This window comes from Pelodiscus sinensis, chromosome 1 (genome assembly GCF_052426305.1).
Source record: "Pelodiscus sinensis isolate ZL-2025 chromosome 1, ASM5242630v1, whole genome shotgun sequence".
Classification (NCBI taxonomy): Eukaryota; Metazoa; Chordata; order Testudines; family Trionychidae; genus Pelodiscus; species Pelodiscus sinensis.
This window is the reverse complement of record NC_143052.1, coordinates 70,498,320-70,525,620: the sequence shown is the minus strand read 5'-3', so window position 1 is coordinate 70,525,620 and position 27,301 is coordinate 70,498,320. Positions and strand designations below refer to the sequence as shown.

At 41.6% G+C, this 27,301-nt stretch overlaps 1 protein-coding gene and 1 long non-coding RNA gene across 5 annotated transcripts in view; one reads left to right on the top strand and one right to left on the bottom strand.

Moving 5' to 3' along the window:
- Window positions 1-905: 905 nt before the first annotated feature.
- Window positions 906-27,301, bottom strand: part of ZDHHC17 (zDHHC palmitoyltransferase 17) — a 123,473-nt gene continuing 97,077 nt past the window's right edge. The window contains exons 13-19 of one of the 4 annotated variants that reach the window (XR_012904822.2): window positions 27,026-27,119; window positions 16,901-16,984; window positions 16,319-16,476; window positions 11,561-11,655; window positions 10,033-10,186; window positions 8,816-8,934; window positions 906-7,392 (exon numbers count right to left, since the gene is read on the bottom strand). Coding sequence is in view for 2 of the 4 variants with exons in the window: in XM_075932176.2 (XP_075788291.1) it covers window positions 10,048-10,186; window positions 11,561-11,655; window positions 16,319-16,476; window positions 16,901-16,984; window positions 27,026-27,119 (570 nt within the window). In the remaining 2 variants the exon portion in view is untranslated. Of the gene's footprint in view, window positions 10,187-11,560; window positions 11,656-16,318; window positions 16,477-16,900; window positions 16,985-27,025; window positions 27,120-27,301 lie in introns of all 4 variants that reach the window. The other 3 variants (XR_012904821.2, XM_075932176.2, XM_075932172.2) reach the window with 3 other exon arrangements.
- Window positions 3,538-27,031, top strand: LOC142829909 (uncharacterized). Its single transcript, XR_012904823.2, has 4 exons — window positions 3,538-3,648; window positions 18,292-18,384; window positions 18,599-18,676; window positions 22,960-27,031. It is a non-coding gene; the product is annotated as an uncharacterized LOC142829909 (long non-coding RNA).

Genomic DNA, 27,301 nt, shown 5'->3' with positions numbered 1-27,301 from the left:
ACAGTAGGAAGTCAGTGCTTTTGCGGAAATTCAAGTGGCTAGTGTAGACAGCTGGCAAGTTTTTCCGGAAAAGCGACTGATTTTCCAGAAAAACTGGCCAGTCTAGACACAGACATGCTGTTGGCTGTGGGAGGTTGTGGGTGCTCTGCAAATCATTTGGTGGCATTTGAATCTCTTTTGGGTGGCTGCCCAAGTGCTCATCTTATAGGGAACACTGGCTCTCGGCTACAGTATCCAATACTTCCCATCATATTGATAAATGGAACTCAAGAGCTGTTCATAGTCATGTTGAAGCATAATCTAGTCTAACAAATCAAAATATGCTGACAGTTTCACAAAAGCATGTTTCATTTGAGGATCATAGAGGGCTACTGTCCTCTGACAGTGTGGATTTATGGGATGCAATCTTCAAATCAGAAAAGAGAGAACTTAAAGTTTAGTCTTCCCTCATCATTAATTCTGTTCACAGTATCTAATACGTGAATCCTTTTATTTACCTACAAAGAATTGTGTGCATGTATACCATTTCCACAGTTGATGAATTCTTTGAGATTTCCTCTGTTAGTCCAGATGCTTGGGCATAATCCCTCCATTCTACAAGATGACAAAACCATTTTCAATTTTATGACACAAGCCTTTTACATCTCAGGATGGTTCAGTGGAAAGGGCAAAACAAGCAGAAATCACAGAACACTAGAACTGGAAGGGACCTAGAGCGATCATCAAGTCCAGTCCCCTGTCCTCACGGCAGGACCAAGCACCATCTAGATCATTCCTGATAGATGTCTATCCAACCTGCTCTTAAATATCTCCAGTGATGGAGATTCCACAACCTCCCTAGGCAATTTATTCCAGTGCTTAACCACCCTGACAGGAAGTTTTTCCTAATGTCCAACTTAAACCTCCCTTGCTGCAATTTAAGGAAACGTTGTCCACAAAAAGAACCCACTCCCTGACTGAAATCAAAACTGCTAATCTGAAAAACAGGAATATATAGAGACTTGTACAGAACACACTTTGTTCTTCAACTTTCTATATCAGATCTAAATGCAGCTTCTGTAATGCCAGCATCTCCAATTCTGAATTTATGCAGCAAGGCAGAGTCCCACTATTGATACTTTGTAAATGTATATTGATGGTTGCTTGTGTAGCGTTGACAGACCCTGGTCATCTGTGGGCTGAACTGAATCCGAGACCTCTGGAGCTTAGTGCGCGAGCTACTACTTCATGAGCTAAAAGCCAGCTGGCTCTCAGCTAAAATTGTAGAGCAGGCTCATTATTCTCTCTGTAAATGGTGTTGGTGCCATGAAATAAGATGATGTCCTATACCCGTAAGATGTGGACTTACTCATGCAAGTTGCACGGGAGAGAAAGAAAAGTTACTTGTTTCCATAACTGGTGTTTTTCGAGATGTGTTGCTCATGTCCATTCAACATAGGAGTGTGGGCTCACCACATGCACCAATGACAGAAGATTTTTCCCTCAGTAGCATAAGGGGAAACTGGCTCTACCCTCAGTCCCCTCTTGCCAGAAACTTCGACAGTGGGGAACGAGGGTGGGGTGTTGAATGGACATGAGCAACACATTTTGAAGAACACCAGTTTCAGAAACAGGCAACTGTCTTTTCCTCTTTGAGTGCTTGCTCATGTCTATTCACTGTAGATGACTGAGAGCCACGTCTCTGGAAGTGGGTAGGAGAAGTTTAAGGACATGTTGATTTCTACATGGCTCTGCCGAACCTGCATCCTCCTGGGCCTGTTGTGTGATGGCGTAATGAGTTGTGAAAGTGTGAATAGCGGATCAGGTTGCCACCTTGTAGATGTCCTGTGTTGAGATGTGAGCAAGGAAGGCTGCCAAAGAAGCTTGCACCCTGACCAGTGGTGGCAGCTGGACACCTACTAACTCGTAGCATATTCGGACACAAGAGGTTATCCAATTTGAGATCTTCTGTGTGAACACCAGGAGCCCCTTCATCCTCTTGGTATAAACCATGAAGAGCTGGACTGTCTTATGAAATGGCTACATCCATCCCAGGTAAAATGCAAGAGCCCTCCGGATGTCCAGAGCATTAAGTCACCTTTCTTCACTGGTCCTAGGCAGTTTAGAGGAGACCACCGGGACGAAAATGTCTTGACCCACGTGGAATGCAGAGACCACCTTGGGCAGGAAGGCCAGTTGGGGCCAGAGCTGAACCTTATTCTTAGAATAGGTAGTATATCGGGGCTCCAAAGTCAGGGCATGCAGCTGATGTGATAGTCACCAGGAAGGCTATCTTCCAAGACAGGTGCAGGAGGGAGCACGAGGCCATGGGCTTGAAGGGAGGTCCTGTAAGCATGGAGAGGACCAGCTTAAGGTCCCATTGAGGGACAGGAGGTTGAATGTGTGGATAAAACCTCAAGCCTCTCAAGAACTTGCCTGTCATGTTGTGGAAAAACACAAGCTGGCCTTGGATTGGCACATGGAAAGCTGAGATTGCTGCCAAGTGAACCTTAATAAAAGGCAAGACTCCAATGTGTCACATGGAAGAGATAATCTAAGATAGCTTGTCTGGAGCCCTCAGAAGGGGAAAGCCCCTTCTGCATGGCTCACAAGGAGAACCTAAATGCAGGACAATGTAGCACTTTAAAGACTAACAAGATGGTTTATTAGATGATGAGCTTTCGTGGGCCAGACCCACTTCCTCAGATCAAATAGTGGAAGAAAATAGTCACAACCATATATACCAAAGGATACAGTTAAAAAAAATGAACACACATGAAACACATAGGAGAACCTAGTCTCCTTCTCCATATATGTCTGGTTGTTGGGTTGAAGGACTCACTGCGTTCCCTCAGAGCAGGATTGCACCTCTGGATTTGGCCACAAAATAGCCATGCAGTGAAGTGGAGATGCGCTGGTTTGGGATGGAGCAGACAATCATGACCCTAGGGACATTAGGTTGAGGTGGATTTGACAGCGGCCATGGTGGGGGCACCATGAGGCTCATCAGGCTGCCAAACCAAAATTAATGGAGCCACCCAGGCGCAATGAGAATGACCTGAGCCTTGCCCCCACTTGACTTCATTAGGACTTTGGTGGTGAGAGGATTGGGGGAAAGGTGTAGAACAGCCCCCAAAACAGGATGTCTGAGAGAGGCATCTGACAGGTATCCTGCACTTGAGACTCACCTTGAGCAGAAACTATAGCACTCCATGTTCTGTCTGGTGGAGAACAGGTCCACCTAGGGTGTGCCCCACTTCTGGAAGTGTGTGTGTGTGTGTGTGTGTGTGTGTGGCAGATGCACAGAATGTGTGTGTGCTGCTGGGTAAGTTTCTGAGAGAAGCCACACACTGTCTCTAAGACAGATAAAGCTGTTCTGCTGTGTCTTCAACCTCCCCTGCTCTAGAGAGAGAGCACATAAGCACTGAACTTTTAAAAATAGTGCACTGCCTCTTAAGGCAGGCAGCTCCCTGTGAGTCACTTACCATCTGTGCTTCTGATTGGAGCAGCTCCGCTGTGCATCTCCCTCTCCCCGAGCCCTGCTCTGCAGAGATTGGGTACAGGGGTAGGGGGACACCCTGACTTTAGCACTCCCCTCTCCTCTCCACCCCCACTCTGCACAGCTAACAGGAGAATCCTGGGAGCAGCTGTGCTGCAGGACAGAGCAAGGTATGTGTGTGTGTGTGTGTGGGGGGGGGGGTCAGTTGAATATACCCTGCGAGCTGTGAGTATGCATGCTCTGATTATCAGCTAGGTGGGCCTGAGAGATATGCTTGGCGTCAGACCCGGCCCTGGACCTGATTTTGTTCTAGAGTGACATGAAGCAGCCTGAATATTCCTGAGGCTATGAACCCAAAAGGTTAATCGAGGTATCATTCTTAGTTTCCACCGGAGAGTTAACAACTCGGGCAATTTACCTCATTGGCAGACCTAAGCGAGCTAGACTGGTCAGGCTGAATGTAAGTACACTTGCACTATAAAATAGCTCCCTTGCGCAGAGAACCCATGAAGCTGTCTCTTCTAGTACCGTATTTATTTTAAACATGAACTTGACTGGGGAAGCAATAGTGTAGTTCCTAGGTTGGATTCATTCTTGCTCTCCAAATAATCTGTACCTAGAGTATTTGAGCACATAGATTAAATTTATTAACCATACATTACTTCTTTATACTCATACATGGAGTGAAACACTTCCCTTTGCAAGTCACGCTGAAATGCTGAATCTGAACTATATGCTACAGAAGAGTCAAAACAATATACTTAAATGCATGACAGACTAAACAGTGTCGTTCAAACATTCCTTATCGACTCCTTTTCATTATTTGTTGTAGCTACAGTAAGGAGACACAAGTACATACAGATAACAGCATCAGCAAAATTAGAGGATGTTTGAACTATATTTGCACAATTTGGCATATTGTGCATTGTTCATTTCACCATAAACAAACTGCGTTTAAGTCTTGGAAAGGAAATCAGAAATGATTTGCATTACTAAAATTGGGGGTTTTCTTGACATGCCTTCCAGAGAGTCACAGTGATTAGTCCTGGCTCCATTTTCCTCCTAGTCCCAAGGGCATTATGTTATTTAAACCACAGAAAAAGCAAGGAAGTAAACTATAACCGTAATGATCAAAATTATGCCTTTCACAACATAAAACAGACTACCATTGAAGTGACTTCATCCCTCTTCCACAGTTATTGCAAATGCTTCAACAGCAACAAAGTTTTTAAGAAATCACCCCACCTTACATCTGGAGTAGTCCCATTTACTTCAGTGGAGTTACTCTGGATCTATATTGGTGTAACTTTACTAAGGACTTTGCGTGAGAGAATTACAGGACACGAGCTAAAATAATTTAACTCCGAAAACTAACTAGCCATCTTGGACTAGACCCAACATTGCACTAAGCTGCAATGTCCACACTGCTATTTTTAACATAACTTGAGCCCCACCAGCACCAGTCTGTCTACCTGAGCTAGGAGAGACACTCCCATCTCCAAAGTAGGCATATTCTGGGTGGCAATCAATGGTGTATGCTAGTCAGAAAATGTGTGTGAATTATATTTGTATAACCAGGGCTAATTTGGCATGAGGTAAGCTAATGGGAAAGCAGCCTTTGGGAGGTTCCAATTGTAGACGATCTTTAGGGAGTAAGCAGAAGGTAGAGTTTATTCCAAATGACAGATGAACTACTCTCCAAGCCAGTGGTGGGCAACCCATGGCTCATCAGGGACCACCAGACAGATTGTTTACCTTGTGTCCACACGTACGGCTGCCTACACTCCCACTGACCAATGAGAGTGGCAGGAAGTGGCATGGGAAACAGGGACTTGCTAGCAGCCCTCAGCTGCCATTAGCCGGGAATGGTGAACCATGACAATGAGAGCTGCGGGTGGCTGTAACTGCAGACACAAGGTAAGCAACCTGTCTGGCAGCCTACCAGTGGCTCACCTTGATGAACTGCATGTGAACTGTCAGTTCAGAGGCTGCAGATTTCTCACTGCTGTGCCAAGCCCACAAAAGCCACCCTCTCCCCAGCAGTTCTCACTGCTTACACCTTGCTGACTTAGAACTACCCCACTGGCTACTCCCCTTTGATGGGACTTTCCATAACAGAGTACTCTCTGATAGGAAGGTCAAAGATGAAACACCTCCTCTCCCTGACCACAAGACAGGCTCTAGCCATGGCTTCAGCCAACTCACTTTTCTCTTAACTGGTCCAAGGAAAAGGGGGAAGAGCACCACCTTGGAGATACTGCCCCCTTCCCTCACTTCCCTGTGGGATGGGGAGATCAATGCAGAGGGTCTCTTCCATGTGCAGTTCTAAGGGGTCTGATCCAGCCTCGGGTATGTTAAATGTATAACACATGTAGGATGGCTGGAATAAGGTTGTATCAGAAACAGGAGGACAGAAAGTACAGCATGGTCCATCTACTCTGTTTCATGCCTTGTTTGTGCTGCTCCAGAGTGTAAATTATGTATATTTTGCCCATTTGCTAAAATGCCTAAACCTTATATTTTATTTTTGAGCAACTGACATCAGGTTTCAATTCTCATCTTGCATTAGTGTAAATTGGAACTAACTGCATTTCATTCAATGGGGCAGATGCTTGTCTGTGGCCATGAGCTCCCTTTGCACTGTGATGATTCCAAGGTCTATCCTGGCATCAATTTGGTCCCCAATATAAATGACATCACCTTGGGCAAATTTACTCTGGCCATCAAGAGCTCCAAAGGATGATTCTGTCAGCCCAGTACATAGCAGGCATAAGAAAGTTCTGATCATTCCCTCTTTTCTCCTCCATGTCTTCACACTCAGGAACAAGAGGAGATGTTTAATGTAATGCTCAACTTTGCACTTAAATTCCAGGGGCTGGCTAAACTGGCTTTTGGGCATCTTTATGCTAGGGAAGTGGCGCACATTTGCCCCAGTATGCATGTGAATCAGGCCCAATGGAGTGCAACTAATGTGACAAGAGACTTAAACCTTCACGAACTTCTGTGTCTCCTCAATTTGACAACACAGATGAAAACAAGTTATTGTATCTACCAGTGAGGCTGAATCAAAGATGTCCTTTAAAGTAGATTCCAGTCTTTGTTATTGCTGAAGCAAAAGAAGGGGAAAGTTTCTAATTTGCTTTCCTTTTCTTTTCAAACTTAAATTATTAAAATAAAGGAACCCAGTCCTTCCTAAAAACAGGAATGCTGTGTTGCCAGGATATTCCTCTTCAGAAAATAATACCATTCATTGGTGGATAATACTTATTTTAAAATACAGAGGAGATTTACATGTAATGCAACCCCGCTGAAGAAAAGAGAGGTGTGCCAATGTGTATCAACACAGAATTTGGCTCATACTTGCTGTAAAACACTGGGGAATATTTTTGGAAAGAGGCTACGAAAGTAAAGGTAATGTATTATTATGATATTGGTATTTTTTTCTTCAAAATACTGTAGAAAACAATTATATTCTTCCTACTTAGAATTACATTGGACAAAACAACATCTGGAAATGTGTTATGCTGCACAATAATTTATTTATACTCCGTCATAAGACAACTCTTCTTCCATATTATTGTTGATTGCGCTACACAGCTTACTGAATAAACTTAGTGTGCCACAAAAAGTCAAGACAAACACTGCAACTTAGAGTCAATATTTATTTGATTAATAACTTACAAAATTTTCACAGATTTAATTTATGTAAGGAGTGCTAATTTATTAAACATATACAGATTTCTGTTCACCATGTAATACATCAAGATCCTGACAGTAGTAAAATAATACTTGGCACAGTTATAAATAAAGAAAATACAAAAACAATGTATCCATAGCTTAAAATGTAATGATGTTGTTTTATGATTATTAATTTTCAAAAACAAAATCTGGTGGACACCAAAGAACACAGAAACCTGCAAAGAAACAGCACATGTTTAGGGCTGAGACAAAATTCCCATTTACTCAACCTATATCAGATAAAGCTGATCTGATTTCAGTCTGGATCAGTTTAATAAAGTTTTCAAAGTGATATAGTTTTGCTGTAATATGCAAATTTAAGTTGAATTGCTTACTTGAGAGAAAAATGATGCACAGATGGTATTTCCCATTCTGAAGGTTTCAGATCATAGGTCTCAATTTTATTCAAGTCAATTAACTCTTTGGGAAGCAATACTCCCACTACGGAGCTATGTTCAATTAATGACGGCAAAATTAACCTCATATTACCACCAAAGTCCACCTTTGTTTTGCAAACATTCCGGTATACAGACTTTGATAGTTAATTAAACAACTAAAATAAACAATGTATTTTACATAACAGATTACGGATGCCATGAAATATATTTACTAAAAACTGATCAATTGATTGAAGTTCTTTATGCCAACCAACCCCAAATATAAATGAAGAAAAAAGCTTTTCCATAGAGGTGCAACACATTATCTTTAACTGTAAAATAGGCAATGAAATTTTGAAGGTTTATTCATGCTTTTTCTATTTAGAAATTAAAAACAGGAATAATGGTGTCATTTGTTGTTAATGTTAACAAAATTGTTACAATTCTAGATTTTGAGAAAATGGCACAGACCTCATCACTCTTGTAACCAACTCTTCTCTCCCACCCAAATATGTCAAATATAGTGTTGATTTCCCCTCCCGTCCCCAGTATTAAACATTCAAGTACACTAACTTTATGTTTCTGTAAATCTTGATATCTGGTACTTAGAAACTGTGTGTCTTGTTATCAAAGAAACATCTAAAGAAAAAAATGTCTACTTGCAAATACTGAACATTACCTATTTACAGTTTCACTGCTCCTCTTACTAAGGCAAGGGGTGGGAATACCACTAGATTGCTTTAATACCTGTAATCTGCATATTACAGAGAATGCTAATTTTGCCAAGCATCAAACATGCAGTGAATTTGCAAGGTATAATGCCTATTAACAGCAATACTGAACATCACTAAAAGCTCATTAGATATTTTCCTACACTTTTTGGTTGATAAAATGAAATGAGCAATCTTAAATATACTACCACGCACTCACAAAGAGAAAACTATTTGATAAATTATTTATATACAGATACACATTCTTTACAGTGGTCTCTATCAACTGCTTCCAGGTCCTCTCCCCAAACTCCCTTCACAGATTTTTCGAACCACTAGGTTGCTACAGCACTTAAAAGAGAACTAATCCAAGACTCAGTCTCTCTGTAAACAATAGTTAAGAAAACAGTGAATAATTCACCATGGGTATAGGAAAACGCCAAAACAGAATCAGTGCATCATATTCAACAACAAAAAGCCCCTTTGGAATGAGATTTCAGATCATTCCTTACCTTTCAAACATATTTGCAGTATAAGAATTTAACAGAAAAAAAAAATCTCAAGGGTGATTTCCACTTGCTGACATACCATCTTCTTCGGAGTGTCCTATTAGATTTTCCATTCATGTGTGCTATTAACAGAGATCACACTTTACTTAAGCTTGGATTCAATCATTTTATGTGCAAACAAAATGAGTGTTTCAGTTAGTTTTCACTATTTGCTTTGCAATCACATAGAATTTAAAATGGTTATAAATCTTTCTTTTCTATTACTGAGATTTTGCAGACACATCTTTGGTCCCCCTATGCAACTTCCCTTCAAACCTTCATAGTCACTACGCAATATATTACATTGGATCACTCCTACTATTAAATTGCTTATACAATTTGTTCAATGATATCAAATTAAACTCTGTTTTTTTTCTGAATATCATATAGTATATATTGTGATCTATTTTTAAAAGGTATATCATGCACTTAAGCAGGGCTTCGACTTCAACAGAAGAGCTTTCCTTATTCGTGCAACTCTTTATTTTCAGACTATATAACCTCAAAACAAGTACTGGAAACAGATGGCTGTAACAGCTGAGAGCCATAAAATATAGGCAACACACTTAATTGTGAACATTATCCTCATGTGCTCTGCTTCAGCAGCATAACACATTACAGTGGATCCCCAATAAAACCACATGATTTTAATCACAGTATTGAAATGCACATTTTTCCATGTACATAATGCTATAGAAAAATCAATATAAAATCACACTACAGGAAATAAAATGCAGCAATCTTAATGAAGTCTGACTGCATTATGAAATTTAGTTTTAGACTTTTGCTCCAATGGAATTATTCAAATTGAGAAATGAATACTTCTGTTCAGCACAACATGACTAGGTATGTCAACACTTCAATAATCTCATGCACTATTGCAAAAGGTGTTAAATAAAAAAATCAAACAACAAATGCAGTGAATATGTTGTTGTGAATAATTCTCATGTTAAGAATGGTTAAAATCCCTTTTCAGTCTTCCTCCTCTTCCTTATCAGGATTGGCAGTTTATTCTGTCCATTTTTACTCATTAATAAATCTCTGATAAAGAGAAGGTACCATAAGATTCATTGTTAGCCCTACACATAGCATGCTACGGTTCAAAGGGTGTGGATTCAAGAGAGAGAGAGAGAGAGAGAGAGAGAAAATTTTCAGGCACCACTCAGATATGATATGCTCACAGGATGAAGGTGGTGCTACACTAGCTGGTAGCCTGCTCCCGAAGTTTGGTCATATTCTATTGTATACTGCCTTGTCCAGTCCACAATAACAGGACGAAAAAGACCACAGCATCTGAATTCAAAGAAGTCTATGATATTCCTTATACATCCATGGCTAAAAAAAAAGCAACCAAGATGACATACATTAGTAACATCACAATTCACTTACTACAGTACAAGCCTGGCTACCTCTCAATTTACCATGTCTGCTTGCTCACCTAAAAGTTCCCAAACACAGAACACACCAAGTGGATGCCCAATTTCTGAGAGCACAATTGACTCTTTGTGATGGAAGGGAGGGGCACTACCCTTTTCTAAACTAAAGGGTTAAACCCAAACCAGCAGGTATCCAGGAAGTGTTGGCAGGGAGCCAAGAGAGCCAATGGGAAGAAAGGAAAAAGATTCTTGAAATGAAACAAGTTTTGCCTGTTTCAGTTTCCTTTGCATAAGAATCAGAGCAGGAGCTGGGCAAAAAATGGACTAAGCAGTAATAAGGCATGGATTTTCATGCAATATCCCATCTAAGAAAAGAAAACCCAAACTCTGGAACAGCAGAAATGTAAGCAGAACAGGAAATGTTTATAGTTAGACACAATCAGATTACTTTCTTTGTTGTCTTGGTTTGTGAGAGACTTCTCTGTGCTACTTAAAAAAAACCATCTGTACACTGTAACTGCATCCCAGAGAAGCAATTTTCTGTGCTTCAATCTTTATTTTTAGTTGCTCTGTAACACTTAGCAATCAAGTATGTTTTACTAAATGTATCTTCGTTTTGTTAATAAAATCACCTTTTAAGACTATAATCTAATTCCTGTGTCCTAGAAGGCACAAGGGTCAGTGTCCATGTGCCTGAACTGAAGGTCAGCTATTAAGAAATTATGGTATTTCCAAGATGTCTCGTAAAGGAGTGTTAAAGAGCTTGGGATTTCCTCACAGGTAGAAGTTTCTATAAACCAAGAAAGCATCCAAATTCCTGAAAGGTCACAGAATAAGCAAATCAGTGTCGACACCTTTGCTCCATCTTGTAGTCAGTGCTTATTTAGTCAGGTCAGACACTTCTTTCATGGTTTAAAAAACCCACTTCTTTTAAAAGCTAATAAGCTGATGGGAATGGCTCCACAATGTGAGAAAGGCAACATAATGCATTTGTGCTGTGCACAGCCTTGTATTTCTCAGACAAAAAAAATTTGATGGTGGCTGTGCTGCAGCTATATAAAGATTGTGGCCACATTAAATCATATATTTACTCTTCTTTCTAATTTCTTTTGCATGGCAAGACTCTACGAATCACTTTTCATAATCAGATACACTGGTTTATGGTAAAAATAGCTATTCATATCCCACTTTTAAAAAATGAAATTCTGAGATCCTATCACCATCTGGAAGATAGTTTTCAGCCTTCAGCTCTGTTTTGTTGCATTCAGTTGTGAAGTTTATTTATGGGTTGGCTATACAAATGATAGAGTTTTACACATTTTTATAAACTTACTTGAATGGGCTTTCAATAGATGTTGTTGTGACTTTAAAGTGCTTGTATCGTCTTGCATTCATCCTTTCATTTGTAGTGATACCTAAACACGATATCTAGAAGAGATGGAAGATAAAGCAGGCAAACATTTAGAATCTCCAAAATTAAAAGCAAATTAGGAGAGAGAAAGGCTGGAAATCCCTGCCCCCAACACATACAAGCAGTCCCCGGGTTACGTACAAGATAGGGACTGTAGGTTTGTTCTTAAGTTGAATCTGTATGTAAGTCGGAACTGGCGTCCAGATTCAGCCGCTGCTGAAACTGACCAGCGGCTGACTACAGGAAGCCCGAGGCAGAGTTGCTCTGCCCCGGGCTTCCTGGAATCAGCCTCTGATCAGTTTCAACAGGCTGAATCTGGACGCCAGTTCCGACTTACATACAGATTCAACTTAAGAACCCCAGGCGTCCCCAAGTCAGCTGCTGCTGAAACTGATCAGCGGCTGATTCCAGGAAGCCCGGGGCAGAGCAACTCTGCCTCGGGCTTCTTGTAGTCAGCGCTGGTCAGTTTCAGCAGCGGCTGACTTGGGGACGCCTGGGGCAGAGCAGCTGGGGTGCTGCTGGGTTGCTCCAGTAGCGCCGCTCCTCGGCGCTACTGGACCAATCCACCAGCACCCCATCTGCTCTGCCCCAGGCGTCCTGATTCAGCCGCTGCTGAAACTGACCAGCAGCGGCTGAATCAGGACACCTGGGGCAGAGCAGCTGGGGTGCTGCCGGGTTGGTCCAGTAGCGCCCAGAGTGGCGCTGCGGGACCAACCGGCAGCGCCCCAGCTGCTCTACCACAGGCGTCCGGAGAAAAGCCTGGACTGCTGGGGGGGGAGCGTACTAGCTGCGCCCCCCCCCCCCTCCACCCAGTAGACCAGGGAGACGCGGGCGGAGGACCGAGACGCACTGATGTCCCGCCGTCCGGGTCCTCCGCGTCTTTGCTCCGCGTCTCCCTGGTCTGCTGGCCTCCAGCAGACCAGGGAGACGGGGAGCAAAGCCACGGAGCATGCCAGCATACTATAGTGTGTATAAGGCTGTAAACAAAAGTATTACAACTCCCTTAACAACTGGGTACTATCATAAGCTAAAACTTCAGAATTCTTGGTGTCAAATGGTAACCGAGCACCATGTTACAGGATGGCTGATAATCCTGAGCATTCAGGAAATTACACTCCAATTTACTTGCCTTTTCTGAATATATTGAAAGTTTGCCCTTTTAACAGACAGCCATCTAAAGAAAGAGGACATAATTTCAAAAAAATAAGACCCTATAGTTGGGCACCTATTGCCAGGTTCTGCAAAAAGAGATCTGATTTCAAATATGAATGGGAACTTCTGAGTACTCCTAATTACTTCTGAAAAATCAAGCTACTTAATTATGAATTTAACTTTAGGACACTTTAATATTCGCTATGGAGTAAGGAAGCAATCTGGAAGATAGGATAGACACGCAAACAATGACAGGCAAGAGTGAACCTATAAGAATGGTTTGTTAAGGGATAAGACAACTTTGCTATCAAAGACAGGAATCAAGAGAGGGGCTGTGGAGTTAAAAAGCAGAGAACAGAGCGCCAAGAAAAAAGCTGGATTAGGCTCTCTAAGAATAGATTTTGGCAAGACCTTTTAAATTAACTTATATCTTGCTACACACAATAATATAAATAATGATTTGGATAGATTTAATAGTTATTGCATGACATTTTTCATATTTCCTACATGGAATGTTATCTGCCTTTGAAACTGCATTGAATACTACAATTATAATTTTGCCTTCATCACAGTTAAGGGTGCAAAGCATTTCACAACATGCCACGAGGAAAGTGTTGTTCCAGGTTCCATAGAAATTGAAAACATATCTACCAGCCTAACGGAACTTATGTATAGATCCCAGGGTAGTTGGAGATTGGAAGGCACACTGGAAAGCTGCATGCTCGTATTGCTTTAGTTTTCTAATTCTTTATTTTGGTTTGGAAACTACATTGAATAGAGGTGGTCACCCTGGCTCATTTTTTTTGAACATGAAATCCCACTGGAAGGTAGCGTGGTGACCCTGGTGCACAAGTATAAACTTGGAATCTATATGGTGGCTGCTCTAAATCATTGTTACAGAAGAGAAGGAAAAAGCTGAGATGCCTGATGGTTTACTTCAAAGTTTGGAGTATGGATCTTATTTCCGATACAACTAGAAAGACTGAAGTGGTAATTAACCCCTTGTATAAATACTTGTGATAAGACTGTTCTTTATTCTTAGGATAAAAAAAGTGAAGTACAGGTTGGACCTCCCTGGTCCAGCACCCTCAGGACTTGAGTGGTCCCAAAGGAGGGATTTTTCCAGACCAGGGGAGGTCATTTCTGCCCCCTAGCCATTGGCTCCCCCAGCCCGGCTCTGCTCCTGGCATGGGCTCCTGGCGGGATTCCCACGTGTGACCAGCCCTGCTGCCCTGCCATGGCAGTCCATGGTCCTGCTCCTGGGGCTCTTTGCTTCACCGTGGCAAACCACTGCTCAGCTGCTAGTGCTCCCTGCCCCACCAGCCCGCAGTCCTGCCACCGGGACTCCCGCTACACTTCCCCGCTGGCATTCTGTCTGCCTTGCCACTGACTCAACCAGACTCCCACAGCAGGGCTCCCAGCCACAGGGAGGAGACTTTGTACACCGGCCCTGCCTCCAGCAACATTTATCAGCTCCTATTGGCCAGAAACTCTCCAGCATCCAGAGCAGAGAGCAGAAGCTGTTTAAAGCAGCTGAGCTGCTCTGTAGTAAGAGTCCTGGCGAGGTGGCCATGGGCCAGATCCAGACACCTGATGGGCCAGATTCAGCCCACTGGCTTCATCTTGCCCACCCCAATCTAGGGTTAGGTACTGTACACTGTGCTGCAAGCCAAATGCAATTTCTGTAGCAGAGCCCTTTACATGTGTGTGCTCCAATAAGACAAACTGAAAGTTCAGTAGCAGCTTCTGCTACACCAACGTTGAATGTTTTTACTAAATTAAGCTGGAATTGAACGATACAATTGGCACAGTATTACATTTATACTTTATTTTGGTATCAAATTAAATTTATTTTACTGCTCTATATTTTCCATGTGCCATAGGTTTTTGTAGGACAAAATACTGCATGGAAAAAGTGGTAAGAGGAAAAAGCTGAAAATTTGACATGGAACAGTTGGGGATTTCAGCACCTGGGAGGAGCCCAGTGGGAGTCGATTCAGCTGGGAGTTTCTGCTAAAGTCATTTACAATAAAAATCACTGTTAATATATAAACCATTGCACTGACTTTTTGAGACAGGACTATGCAGATGCAAATGACATATCGCATGCCAGCAGGATCTGTGTGGGGCAATTAGACCAGTGCTTTATAAATCACACCCTTCTATAGAGCTGTGCCATGCAATCTTGAGTTTCTGATGACTGTTCTACTAAGCACTAGGAGTGTCATTAAAGTAAAGGTAAAAGAGTATGAGCATTTACATCTCTGAGTGACATTTAATCCTGGTCTACACTAGGGAGTTGTTTCGAAATAACTCCCCTTATTTCGAAATAACAAGTGGAGCGTCCACACTATCAACCCTGTTATTTCGATATAACAGGCTGGTTATTCTGAAACTAACTCCTACTTGTCATGAGGAATAATGCTTATTTCAAAACAGTTATTTCAAAATAGCAGTAGTGTGGACGCTCCACTGCTGCTATTTCGAAATAACTATTCCCCAGAGTCATTCAAAGTAATTACTCCCCAGTGCTTCCTGGGGCTCTAAGTTGAGTTAGCTCATCCACATTAAAAGAGCCTGCCTCAGTCTAATTTTGAGGCTTCCTTCTAGTGTGGACATACTATTTTGAAATAGTTATTTTGGGAGTTATTTCGAAATACCTTATTTCAAAATAATTTCCTAGTGTAGACATGCCCTGAGAAGGACTAAGAATTGGCTACAGGGTTTCCCATACTAGGGGTAAACTTTTCAAAAGTACTGAAATGACCTCTGAGGAGCCTAAGTCCCATTTTGAATTGTGACTTAGAAGGCTCAAGGTCTGTCTACACCATGCAGTGTTTAGCAACAAGGTTGTGTCAACACAGTCTTGCTGCGAAAAGTGACCATGTGTGAATGCTATTTGTAGGCACTTTTGCCAATATTTCCACATCCAATGAGCGCAGTTTTTTAAGCACCCATGAACGACAAAAGTTTTGTCAATTAAGTACAAGTGTAGACATACCCTAAATCTCTTTGAAAGTGAATGGGACTTAGGAGCCTGAGTGCCTAAATTGCTCTTAAAAATGGTAGTTGGACATTTTTGAAAAAATTACACAAGGTTTCCAACCAAGAAAAATCAGCCAAAAGTGCCTGAACAAAGCTTTCTAATCTAATGCCATGTCTGCCCTACTTAAATTATGTTCATCTGTAAGGCTGTCAAGGAAGCTAATGAACAGAGGAAACTTCTGACCCATTTCACTCTTTTTAAAACAATCCTTTGTATAGATATACAAAGACCTTTAAACTCTTTAAGCTCCCAATAAGACTATCCCACATCCTCTCCTTGTTTTAAAGAAGGCAATCCCATAAGACTGACTGCACAATCAGCTTTCTAGTCTCTCTGCAAACCTTGTTTCTGTAATCACTGCAACATGTTTCATAACAAAGTTAAGTAAACTAAAAAAAGAATATCTGATGTAACAGGAATGCATATTTACTTTTAATATTCAGGGCTGACTATAAGAAGCAACACAAAGTGCATTTTCATACCTGATACATCTGACACATGAGTAACACAGCTACCCACATGAAATGAAACACACTATTTAGAAACATCCAAAACATCCAAGGTGAGCAGGTGGCAATTTGTGTAATGTAGGTCCACAATCCATCCTTTGTGTAAGTAGTCTCACAATGGATTCCCCAATCTGGAAGATATAAAAATTATAAAAAAAATCTCACATCAGACTTTATTCTGCATAATAATGTAGTATTTCAAGTTGAATTGTTCATAACAATGACAAAATGCAATTTTTATAAATATGGAAATAATTTACAAAAACATTCACAATTTCCCCCTTTTCTAACTAGCTATAATTTAAACTCACAGAGATGATGATAATTTAACGAAGGGCATGGGATAATAGTAACAAGAACTGTACAGCATTCTAAATCCAATATTTTTTTATAATAAATAGGTATTCTTCTATTCTAGAACACCTAATGTGGGCAGTTACAAAATCATACCTTAATTCCAATACAAAAAAGGTATCAAAACATAAGTTGCATTCACTTAGCAAACACTCAAATGAAATAGTGTACATAAAAGCAATTAAGAAAAAATTTACTCACAAGAAATACAGCCATAAATCATCCAACAGATCATAAAAAGTAAAAAGAACAGATATCCCATGAAATAGCGATGGTTCCCTGCTCCTAAAGATGAACACACACAACAGGAATTCATTACTTTCACCTTGAGGAAAAAGGTCAGTAATTGCTAGATGGTTCACTGACATGGGAATTCAATTCAAATTATTCTAAGACAACATTGCTAATTACTTTATATGGAAACATTACTCCCTGAAAACATTAAATTAGTCTTGTAAAATTAATATGACTTCTTAGAAGCTTGAAAATAGGTGTTTTTCCTCCCTTACAATTTTGCCCATTCTTAGGGCCTAATATTGTTTATTTTCCTGTCCTCTTACCATTCTGCAGCTCAAATGTACATGCGCTTGTTAAATTTAGAATCTGCTTTACTGACATCAACATCGCTTTGGGAACTGGTTAGCTAACAGCTGTTGCATAGCCAGGAAGTGCTCACAAAACTGTTTTGGTATCCTCAAAAATCACAGAATATTTCTTGGCAACAACTGGCAGGTATTTTTAATAAAACAGACAGAAAATAGAAATCTGGACAAAAAAAATCACATCCCCTTTTAACAACATAAGGTATAGGACAAGTTGGTGTTAAACTGCTTGAGAATCAACTGAACAAAATAGCCAATAATGGATGGATGGAGAATCATTTAGATAAACAAGGTCTTAAAAAAAACTAGTTAAATTAATGAATTAAACTTAAAAAAATAGTAATTTCATTTAAAATTGAATGACACATACCATAATAACATTTGCTCACAATGAAACCACTTTTGCCATACTTTAAGATATTCAACAAATGCATTTATAATATTGACACACATTTATTTGTGTATATATTACTTGGAACATATCTCAAGTTTCCCTCAATTTGTAGAAAACATTCACTAGCAGAGTACTCCAGTGGCCCTAGCATGTGCACTAACCACACAGACACAACACAAATGGTAATAGACTACAAAAGATGTGTCCCTTTTTATCTAAGCAGCAGAACACTTAATTGGTCACTTATGTCAAATGTTTTCCCTATTAAACCAAGATCTTCCTTCAGAGGCAAAAAATAATCAAGTGCTTTTAACAAGTGAAGTGAACAAATAAATAAGACAGAAACAGAAAACCCAAATATATCAGTTAGACTAACCACACAAGGCACTTCCATCCTCCAAAATCAAACAGCTTCCTTCAGTTGTAAAAATGCTCTAATGTAGCTTTTATAAACAAAGAATTTATGAAGACTGATGTTTGAAGTGCCTCAAGTAATATACTTCAACTTTCACCTTTAGGGTTTAGAAAGAAAAGTTACTCACCCTTTGGGTAAGAAGGAGGGATGGAGTCATAAAATAATATTGTGTTTCTGAAAGGTGGTATATGAAGGTGAGGCCAAGAGTCGCGAGTTCACTAACTCTCCTTGCAGACGCGATTGCCAGCAGGAACAGCGTTTTCATGGTGAGAAGGTAAGTGATGAAGTTGTTCTAAATCCCACATTGGAGGTAAGGGTCTACATGGTGGATGAAGGTTCTGCAGACCCTTTCAAAAACTTTTAGAAATGGGCTGGGCAAATATGGAGAACCCTTCTATTAGAGGGTGAAAGGCTGTGATCGCAGTCAGGTGAACTAGGAGTGATGAAAGTAATAAATTTTGTTGTTTCTGGTGCATGATCTATTCCAGGATCAAGTGAAGTGTAACCGTGGATGGTTGGACTCCCTTCTGAGTGCACCATGCCTTAAATTGTTGCCATTTGTATGGGTAAGTATTATGTGTAGTTTGTCTTCTGCGATGAAGTAGTGCAGTTTTTACTTGTTGTGAGCACTGTTGCTCTGCTTCCAAAAACCAGATAGGTAACATGCCCTCAGGTGCAGTGTTTGAGGCTGGGATGGAGGATCTCATCGGAAGGGGGTAGGGAGGTTGGTGAGACAGTTGATAGAGACATGGAAACCAGATCTGCCTGCCAAGGCCAAGCTGAGGCGATCAGAATTACATGGGCCCCATCTATCTGAATCTTCCGTAGGACTCTGGGCATCAGAGGGATAAAAGGAAAAGGTGTATAACAGGTGAATATTCCATTAGAAGAGCATAGCATTCCCCAATGAGTTGGGCCCTATGCTCGCTCTCAAAAGCATTGGAGGCATTTGGAATTTTGGCTGATTGCAAAGTGGTCTATCTGTGGTCAACCCCACTGCTGGAATAGGTCGTGGGTGACCTGACTGTGCAGTTACCATTCATGGTCTGTGACAAAGTAGAGGCTGAAGGTATTGGCCATGGTATTCTTGTTCCCAGGTAGGTATGACACCATGATGGTTATGTCGTGGTGGATACACCAATTCCAGAGCCGAATCGCCTCTGTGCGTAGGGATGGTGACCTGGCTCCCCCTTGGTGGTTGATGTACAACATCATGGTCATCCTGTCGGTGAGATTACGCATTGTGAAGCCCTGAATAAATGAAAGGAAGTGTCTGCACGCGTTGCGTCCTGTTCAAAGTTCGAGCAGGTTGATATGGAGCCTGGACTCGTTGGACCACTTCCCTTGCGCAAATTCTTGCTGGAAGTGGGAGTTCCAGCCTAGAAGTAAGGCATTCATTGTGATTTGTTTGGCTAGTTGGTCTTGATGGAAGGATACCCCGCTGCAGAGATAGTGCACCTGGGTCCATCATTGTAACAAGGATTTTGGGGGAGACAAGACGTGTCTGTGGATGTGGAGTTTGGTTGGAGTATACACAGAGGCAATCCAGTGTTGGAAGCATCGAATGCATAGCCAGGCATGTGGAACAACATATGTGGCAGCTGCCATATGACCCATGAGTTTGAGACTGATTAAAATGGGAAAGGTTGGGCTGGTAGTCATGACTGAAGCCAGGTTTTTTTATGGTCTGGAAGTGTTGACTGGGAAGGTAGACACATGCTGTCATGGAAACTACGTGAGTCCCTATAAACACCAGGATTTTGTGGGGCATAGAGACTGTAGGAAAGCCTTTGTGAATCTGATCATATCCATCGTGGCCTGTTGAGAGGGGCCCTGAATGAACAATTGTCCAAATAAGGAAAGATTGTGATGCCTCTTTGTCGAAGATGAGCCACTGCAACAGACAAGGTCTTGGAAAAGACTCTGGGGGCAGAGGAGAATATGAAGGGAGGACTCTCTATTGGAAATAGTCTGATCCTATTGTAAAGCGTAGAAAACGTCTGTGCACAGGATGTATTGTGATACGAAAGGATGCATTCTGGAGGTCGAGGGTTGCAAGCCAGTCTCCTTTGCCTAGCATTGGGTTAATCGTGGCGAGTGTAGCCATTTTGGAGCACTACTTGCAGAGGTATCTGTTCAGCTGGCGGAGGTCCAAGACAGGCCTCCAACCCCTGGTTTTCTTTTCGGCGAGAGAGTAGTTTGAGTAAAATCCTCTCCCTTGGTATTGTTTGGGTACCCATTCTACAGCTCCTATGTTGAGAAAGGGGTTAGACAGGGGTCTTGGCAGAGCAGCGTTCCATGAGATGAGTTCCTGAAAAGGGAGAATGTGGGTAGAAAGGTTGGGGGAATCAATGTGAAAGGGACAGCATACCCACAGCTGATAATTTCTAAAACCCACCCATCCCTGGTGACTGCTACCCACTGGTTGTTGAAAGGGCGTTAGCAGTGGTGGAAGATGTTGGACTCACCTGGCACTAGTGTGGAGGAGGGGTCGGGGCAGGCCCTCCACCAAATTTTCAAACGTGCTGCCTAGAAGCCTGAGCCATGGAAGAGCATGGGGCTGGGGCTTTTGCCGTTGGTTTTGTGGTCAGAAGCGACTTTGGTCAAACGGTCAATGTTGATGTTGTCTGCCAAAGGTTGTGTCCTTGTGTCTCTAGTAGGGCGTATAACGCTTCCTTCAGTAAGGGGGAGTGTACATCCCTAGGGTATACAAGATGGTGTGTTGAGTCTTTACTAGAATGCAAGGCCTCGTCAGTCTTGGTGGCAAATAATTTATCCTTGTCAAATGGTAGGTCTTCTCCCTTGGCTTGGAGATCCTTAGGGATTCCAGCTGCTTGAAGCCAGGATGAGCATATCATTACTATGGATGTCACCGTAGCTTTTGCCACGGTATCTGCTGTGTTGAGAGCCATATGTAGGGCTGTGTGAGATATGGTAAACCCCTCCTTGATGATGGCTTTCAAGATCGGCCTCTTATCTGGGAGGTGCATGAGTTCTGTTAGTTTCACATAGTTTTCAAAGTCGTGATTTGCAAGTAGGGCTGGGTAATTAGATATGCGTGGCTGAAGGGTTGAGGAGGAGTATATTTTCCTCCCAAACAAGTCCAGGCAACTATGGTCTTTGTATTGCATATTTGTTTTGTATTGAGGGTTTTATACTTTTCATTTGCAGCATCAACCACTAGAGAGTTGGGTTGAGGGTGCAAGAATAAAACGTCTATGCCTTTTGATGGAAAAAAGTATTTTCTATCAGCTCTTTTGTTAGTTAGGAGGGCTGTGGCTGGTGTTTGCCACGCTTTATCTGCTGCTTCCAATATCGTTTTATCCCAAGGAAGTACAATTTTGGATTTTGAGGAAGGCTGGAGGTTCTCTAAAAGCTTATGCTGTTTTTCCAGTACTTCTGATAGCACAACCTCCTGACTGACAGAAACCCTTTTGAATAGATCTTGAAACAGTTTTAGGTCATCACTAGGTAAGGGATCCTTTGGGATAACCGCTTCGTTAAGTGCAGAAGACGAGTTATCATTGGGTGGCATCTCCAATTATTAGATGCTTGGGTCATCCACAATCTGCCCCTCCTCAGGGTCCGTGTCCTCTGTTGGAGAGGGTGATAGATCTGAGTGTGAAGACAGCAGTGATCTCTGTGCAGGTGTGGAAGGGGCAGTGGAACTGTGTTGTGGTACCCAATAATGACAGGGGACCAGCAATTATGATGCTGAGGATAGTACGGCCTATCGGAGTGGGACAGAGGGTGTTAGTTGTGCCATAGTCGGTGTGCCCCGTATGATGCATGTGCTCTCTCTGGGGATGAATGTTGTGAGGAGAATATACTCCTTACATCCCCCTGCTAGCCACACTATATTACGATAAAGTAGGTGAACATGGTTAGGGAGGAAAACTCCTCATTGACGAGGGGGAGCAAAAGCTATGATATGCCAACGAATCGCCTGGGGATCTAGTTCTCGATCCCCTATCAGTTACTGATGTGGCGTGCATTTTGCTGCATGTTGGGGAGTGGTGATGGTTTGATGTTCTATGCCACGATGCTAAATCAGCCAGTGCCAGCAGTGGAGGCATCAGTGCTGTTGGAGGCCTGGGAGACCTGAGGCTAGTCTGTGCAGTCAGAAGGCAGGTGGAATTCACCCTGGCTTTCCCCAGTGCTGGAGGCGAACACTGTGCCAGGGGCTCGCAAGGTGCCAGAAGTGCCTTTGTGGTTTCGGGGCTATTGACAGGTTCCCTTTTTGGTCGCTGTGGGCTGTTTAGACCGTGATTTTGAGCCTGTTAGAGAGGAGGATCGAGAATTATCAACGCCCTAGGTGCCTGGGTCATCTCCCTTGCTAATTCACAGTGGGAGGGAGTGGGCTGGTGAAGATCTTTTGCAATAGAAGGCTTGAGAATTTCCTGAGGGGAAGTTGCATCAGAGCCATTATTGCCCTCTTTATCTGGGTGAGGGTCTAGTGCTTTATCAAATAGCAGCATTCACATTCTGAGCTCTCTATCCTTGCGAGCTCTTGCTGTAAGACTACGGCAATGAACGCATTTCTGGGTAATAGGTGTCTTGCCCAGACAGCATATACATTCACTATGGCTATCAGACACTGGCAGAGAATCCCGGAAGTTCCATATTTTTTGGAGCCAGGAGAGCCCGGTATTGCATGGGTTGGCGGGCTGCAGTTTGCCGCAGCTTGCCACTGAGGGGTTACGTGGCAATAAAACCTAATAGTCAAACTAATTATATACAAATCTGAAATAAAACTAACTGTCTCTCTCTTTTTTTTAAACTATTAACTGGTTAATAAATAAAGAAAACAGGAACGGGTAATGCTACTCTAACTAAAATTTCTTCACAGAAGTGACAGGAGGAGAAAGGTTGGAACTCTGTCCACAACCAAGGGTGTTGAAGGAGGAACTGAAAGGAGTCAGGCTGCGTGCGCTAACTTCAAAGGAGGGAACAACACATGGCTCTTGCGCATGCACAGCCCAACTAGACACTGCTGTAAAAGTCTCCCATCCGCAGCGCGACACCAATAGTGGAGCATCCACAGGGGCATCACTCGAAGAACTACTACTACTATCATAGTATAAACCTTTTCCTTGAAGGAGTTTAGAAGTCAGCCTACAAGGCATTAATGAAATAAATTCTCCCCTCAGCAACAATCTTGTTACTGCAATGAATTCAGGCCAATGTCTGCCCTTTGTTATGCCTGAACTCTATTGCTCTTGAAAAATCCTGTGCAATGTCAATGACAGATTGGGGCTCAAATGGTTCATACGAGAGCAGAATATGGCCCCTTCATCCTTAGCAGAATGCTGTGGAAAGATAAGTGATGGATACTCCATAATATCTGTCATTTGACACTGGAATGGAAACAACACCAAGGAATATGTTGTGGAGGACAAGTTTGCATTAACAGGGGCATGAACATTGATTTTCTGTGCTTCAAAGAGTCAACATAAAAGCATATTTTACACACATGAAGTGAATTTTTTTATTTTGGAGGAAGTATCAACTAATTTGTATTCTGTAGTTTAAGTTTTTATCTGTTCTTTTCACTCACCAAGGGAAAGTATGATTAAATGGACAAAACATTTAAAATCAATGACCTATTAAGTGAAATACTATTTACATGCAAAAGGTTACACTTTTTTACTTTAATATAAGAATAGTGACTCAGTGATTCTTCAGTTTAATGACAGAGATGTAACTAGGAACAGAATGAGATCACAGCTTCTTTCTTTTGAGACCACTTTTATTTCAAAACACAAAAATGATTCACACCCTGCCACCTAATTTAGTACGGTCATTTTTACAGTGAAAAATTGAGTTTCTGTGCAATATTCAAGAGTGGAGTGAAAAATGTTCATGTGAAAGGTAAAATACACACGAAATTTGGTCAATCAAGACAAACTATATGTGAGTTAGAAGAAAATAAAATAGCCCAAAACACTAAAAAGTTGGGTATTTAACATTTTCAATTAGTGTAATTTATATTGAACCAAATTTTTCAGAATGGTTAAAATACTTCACTTTAGGTAGGACCATTTATGGCAAGTTTTATCACAGAAAGAATTATTTCTGTAAAATATATAAATGTAATTTTACTACAACATGCCTTCCACCACATCTTCAGCAAAACTCTTGCTAATCTCTTCCTCATTTATTAAAAGGAAAACTGTAAGACCACACATCTCTCTTGAAATTTCACAATTCCAGACACATAACAGATGTTTTTCATTTCTGGTAAACACACTATGTACATGGATTTGAGAATGAGCTCTGTTCTGTAATGATGTACCTGGAGGCATTGACTGTGAATCACACATCAGGGAGAGTAAAGCCATGTTAGAGGTTCTTTATCATTACTTTGGTCAATTCAAGATTATTCCCTCTGATGCAATTACCAGTGCTTCGTAAGTCTACTTTTAAATGTCTAAATGTAGCTTTTGCCATTTCCTTTTGCCAACTAGTACAGTCCGGGAAAACTCATTTCTATGATTTTTTTAACTGGTTTTCATTTCTGAGTTTAAGCCCATTACTCATAATTATATTCTCTTGTACCACATAAAACATCTCTCTCCTTATTTGGTGTTTATGCCCTTCAAATAATTGTAGACTGTTACTGGGTCACTGTGTTATCCACTATAAGGAACAACGCTCACTAGTGTGAAGATCATGCATACAATATTTAATAATGTTTATGTAAATTTGTAAATTGCTGTTATAACATAATCTGTGAACTGCCACAAAACTGTGCTTCATAATCTGAGATTACTTTTAAAAATCTTTTGTATTCAATCCTTATGATTAAGAAGAAAGTTCTCAAAAACTGAGCTAAAAGTAACCCATGCAGTGCTGTCTACACAAGTCTGCAGGACATTTAAGTCTGAAAGAAATTTAAGAGAAATAACTCTTTGGATGGCAGGACTGTATTTATCTCTGTGGTATGTACCTGAAGTGAAACTATAATTTAAATGTCAATATTACTTCACTATTGATCAATTTTGCAGACACTTTAAACTAATGCACTTATGGATGTGTATTTGGACACAGTGGAGTACAGCCTCTCCCCGAGTTATGAATGAGTTATGAACCAAACACTTGGCCATAACTCAATTTGTTCGTAACTCGGACCCCATTGAGTTACACAGCGACCGCGCTATGTGTAAGCGCAGGTCGCATTCGTAACTCAGGGACTGCCTTTATGACTGCTCCATGGGAGCTTTGGTTGTAAATGTGAACGGTCATAACTCGACTGTTCACAACTCGGGGACAGGCTGTAGTTAGTTGCTATCAAGAACTGATAGCAAAGGGAATGAATAATTCAAACCCTACCTCCCAAAATATGAATTAATCTTTTCTTCCAAAGGCTAAAGATTAGAGGTAGCCCCTTCCCAATATCAAAAGACGCCAATGCCTCCCTGGACAGCATAGTTAATGACTGTACAAACTTCATAAATGGACTTGAGTCTATAGTTCAGACTCGTCAGATTTGATAGATATAGCAAAATCATTTCCAAAGCCTTCCGATCAAAAGCTCCAACACTGGGCTAAGTAAGGGGCTGTGTAGACATTGTAATTGTGTACAATAAAACAAAGATCTAGTGTACCACAAAGGACACTGAGACTTGTAATCTTAGTTTTTATCAAGCAATACACACTCCATTCTTTAATCTTTCATCATAACTAAGTCTCTTTGCCTCTTAATCAATTTTATCCCGGTTCTCTGAATTCCCTCTCATTTGTCTGTATTTTTCTATCTCTGGAGCATTAGCATCAAAACATAATTACAAGTTTGGCATCAATCTACTATACATTTGAGAGAATTTCTCTTGTCTTTTGGTCTGTCTGTTAAAGAACTTCTCCAAAACGGTAAGAGCTAGGATCACCAAATTCAATATACAGCTTCCTCTTATCATAACTTAAATTCTTAAAGCAAGGTTAGGGTTTGGTTGTGCCAGGAAAATCGGATGTGCTTGTAATGGGATTGCTTCTCATAAAAGCATACAGTAGAAAGACAGAATCACCAGGCAAGTGAAAGGGGCTGGCTGGGGCTGAGTCTTCCACACGCCTGGTGTCCTTTGGGGAGGAGGGAAGGACTGAAGCTCCCCCCACCATTTGTAGGGAAACACTGCTGTCTGTTTCACTTCATCAGTTACCTAAGGGAAAATACACAGTTCACTGCATTCCTCACTCTCCCGAGGGCTGGGTAGCACAGGCACAGATAAACCTGGACCTGCCCTAGTCAGGACACATGCACCCTCGCCCTGGGCTATGCCCACTGGAGCAGGAGTAGCCATGGAGAGGTGCTTTTCACCTGGCCCCAAGCTTCTGCGCTGAGATAGGGCCGGAGTAGTCCTCTATCCCTGGGACAGCTGGCATACTGAAAAGGTACAACCTATTCTGTAACTGATGTTCTTCGATATCTGTTGCTCATGTCCATTCTACATAGGTGTGCGTGCCTGCAACATGCACCAGCGCCAGAAATTTTTCGTTAAGCAGTAGGGAAAGGCCAAGTAGAAGACAAGGCACCCTGCACTCCCTGGAGTGGTGTGCACATTCTACGCTATATGGGACACTCCCTGGAGCTTCCCTCCTCAGTTCTTTCTTTCTGATAGTGACAAGTGCTTGGAACAGAGTGTTCCAGGCTTAGCTGCAGCTAGCATTCCCACTGCATTGTTGATTGTTCTAATCAAACTTACTAAGTACCTGTGAACTACTGGACTTTGATTCTCCAAAAGGACTTTGTCTGGGAGACAGGGCATGCCCTGCTCCCCTGGCTTCAAAATCTGTGCCGCATATCACAGGCTCATGCTAGTCAGCAATCTATTGCTTTAAAAAAAGAGGTGGACAAACTGACCTAACTGTATTTTTCCCATCTCTACTTGTTAAGATTCCATATTTGAGCAATCACTTACCTACGCAGTTACCCACCCATGGACAGTGGTGGTCAAACTTTGCTATACATCGATTGCACACGCCACAATGTTTGGACCTCACTGGCTTCCGTATCTGTTGGGCAGATATTTATGGACACACAATCACAAAAAGCTTTATAACTAAATGAAAGGAAAATTCTGAGACATTTATACCGGTGGGAAAAAACTCAAGAATTTTAATTATAATTAAAATACTTTGCAGCTGTTAATCTCTTAGGGTATGTCTACACAGCAACGTTATTTCGAAATAACAGC